Here is a 2,341-nt window from a genome sequence, read left to right on the forward strand (position 1 = left end):
CATACTCATCACTGGAAATCTTCTTACTTAAACTTTCTATCCTTCTCGCTATTTTCCTTTCTGTGGGAGGAAGGGAGAACATAATATCACCAAATGAAACCATAGTGATTTTGGAAATAAAACAAATACATTACTTACAACGTTTCGCCTATGCTTTAGGCATCTTCTGGTAATTTTATTTTCAATCTACAAATGTATTTATGATCCTGATTTGTAGATTCAAAATAAAATTACCAGAAGATGCCTAAAGCATATGCGAAATGTTGTAAGTAATGCATTTGTTTTTATTTCCAAAATCACTATGGTTTCATTTGGTGATATTGTGTTATCCCCTCCTCCCACAGAAAGGAAAATAGCGAGAAGGATAGACATTTTAAGGAAGAATATTTCCAGTGCTGAGTATGCTGTATTATTTAATAGAAAAAAAATATATATATATATGTATATATATATATATATATATATATATATATATAAACAATATACATACACACACGCATATTATATATATATATATATATATATATATATATTATATATAAATATATACACACACATATATATATATATATATATATATGTATATATACATATACATATATGTGTGTGTGTGTGTGTTCGTGTATTTATTTACCTAACTGTTTTTACCCAGTTGTAGCATGCGGGAAAGGAGCAAAGCCACGATCGTGGGGTCCTGTCTTACTTAATTTACCATGTATAGACCTGTGTGTGTGTGTGTGTGTGTGTGTGTGTGTGTGTGTGTGTGTGTGTGTGTGTGTGTGTGTGTGTGTGTGTGTGTGTGTGTGTGTGTGTACACATTAGGGAAATATGAAGGTAAGAGCTCCTGAGTATGTGAAGGGATTCACAAAGAATGTTTTACTTAGGGCTTCTGTCCGTTTTTAGAAAAATAATTTTTTTCTTTCAAAGCATACTCTGTATAAAACTGAATTAGTTATCGAGTTTTTAATAATTCCCTTGGGAGCGGAAATGCTTGCGAGACTCTGAATGCCTGTGGAAAGGGCGTCAAATGTTGTCCTATTTCTGAGTGAGTCGACGTATGACTGGCATATTAGATTTATACACTGAACAGACAAAGAGCCTGGGATGTTTTGCATTTCAGTGTCAGACCCTTAGACGAGCCTATCACGCCTTCACTCGAATAAACCTTAAAGTATCCGGGCTGAACTAAGAATAAACTGCCCCGGGCCTCGGCCCGGCGGGCCAACAGAAAACGGGCCGCGGTTGGCTGAGTAACATGAGACCTGGAGCGCCGCGCCACCGCGCCTCGCCGCCGGTAGCTTGTGGCCCTGCGTCCCTTGGCACTCACTACTCCCGGCCGGGACTCGAAGCGGTGCCGGCGCCGCGCTGCCAACATTCTTCTCTCGGGAGCGCTCCCGTGCGCCTCAGCTGTGCTGCAGTGTGCGGGCTGGGTGCTGTGCTGCCGCCGGCGGAGCACGTGTGGGGCGGGTGGCGCTGGAAGGCCTTCATAGCTAGAGGGGTGGTGACGATGTGCAGTCAGTGTAGGTTGGACGGTAAAGAGCCTTGGTACAGATGCGGTTATTTTGTCTATAATACGCGCGTGTTACTGTGTGGTCGGGTACAGGTGTACCCCGTGGGGTGCTGGCACCCGGCGCATTGTGAACTGTAGGCCTGCTAGGTGGGAGAGGAGGTGGAAGAGGAGGAGGAAGAGGTGCTGCGCACACGACACCTATGTCGGAGTGACGTCAGTGCAACACCTTGGGATGGGTGCTGGAGGTGCTTTGCTATCTGGGTGAGGTATAGAGTAGGAGCAACGAGACCGGGATAGGTTGTTGGTGTACATATATATACAGTACAGTGCATGCGGGAAGGATGCTGGTGATGCGTGTGATGTACATTTCAACGAATGCGCCATTACTTCAGGTGTGTAGAATCGTGTGCACATACATATATATATATATATATATATATATGTATATATATATGTATGTATGTATGTGTGTGTATGTGTGTGTGTGTGTGTGTGTGTGTGTGTGTGTATAGCGGGCTCCGTGTTACAGTTTTTCCGCGTCTTCTTAAGTTTAACCGCTTGGCAACCTCTGAAAGTCCACCATTCGTTTCTCCATAAAACATATCTTATCTTTATCAGACTGCTAGGTATTTTTTTTATCTCGATTCTTCAAAGGACGAAGAAAGGTTTTCATCTTAGGGTTGGTAGTAGGATTCTATATACGAGGTGTCGTGACGCAAGTGGCAAAGGAACCAACTGAAGAAAATAGTTATTTCCTGAACTTCTGACGCTGGGAAGGGCTTGAAGGTCCTCTAATTGTACATTCATATTAGGTGACATCTTTGATAAAAA

At 42.4% G+C, this 2,341-nt stretch overlaps 1 protein-coding gene across 10 annotated transcripts in view; it reads left to right on the forward strand.

The window, feature by feature from the left end:
* The first annotated feature begins 622 nt into the window (after positions 1–622).
* Positions 623–2,341, forward strand: part of LOC143029487 (putative glutamate receptor) — a 28,985-nt gene continuing 27,266 nt past the window's right edge. For 5 of the 10 annotated variants that reach the window (XR_012966841.1, XR_012966840.1, XR_012966842.1 and 2 more), the window contains exon 1: positions 623–1,532. Coding sequence is in view for 4 of the 10 variants with exons in the window: in XM_076192138.1 (XP_076048253.1) it covers positions 1,256–1,532 (277 nt within the window). In the remaining 6 variants the exon portion in view is untranslated. Of the gene's footprint in view, positions 1,903–2,341 lie in introns of all 10 variants that reach the window. The other 5 variants (XM_076192140.1, XM_076192144.1, XM_076192145.1 and 2 more) reach the window with 3 other exon arrangements.

This window comes from Oratosquilla oratoria, chromosome 11 (assembly GCF_046742065.1).
Source record: "Oratosquilla oratoria isolate Oo_2021 chromosome 11, ASM4674206v1, whole genome shotgun sequence".
Lineage (NCBI taxonomy): Eukaryota > Metazoa > Arthropoda > Malacostraca > Stomatopoda > Squillidae > Oratosquilla > Oratosquilla oratoria.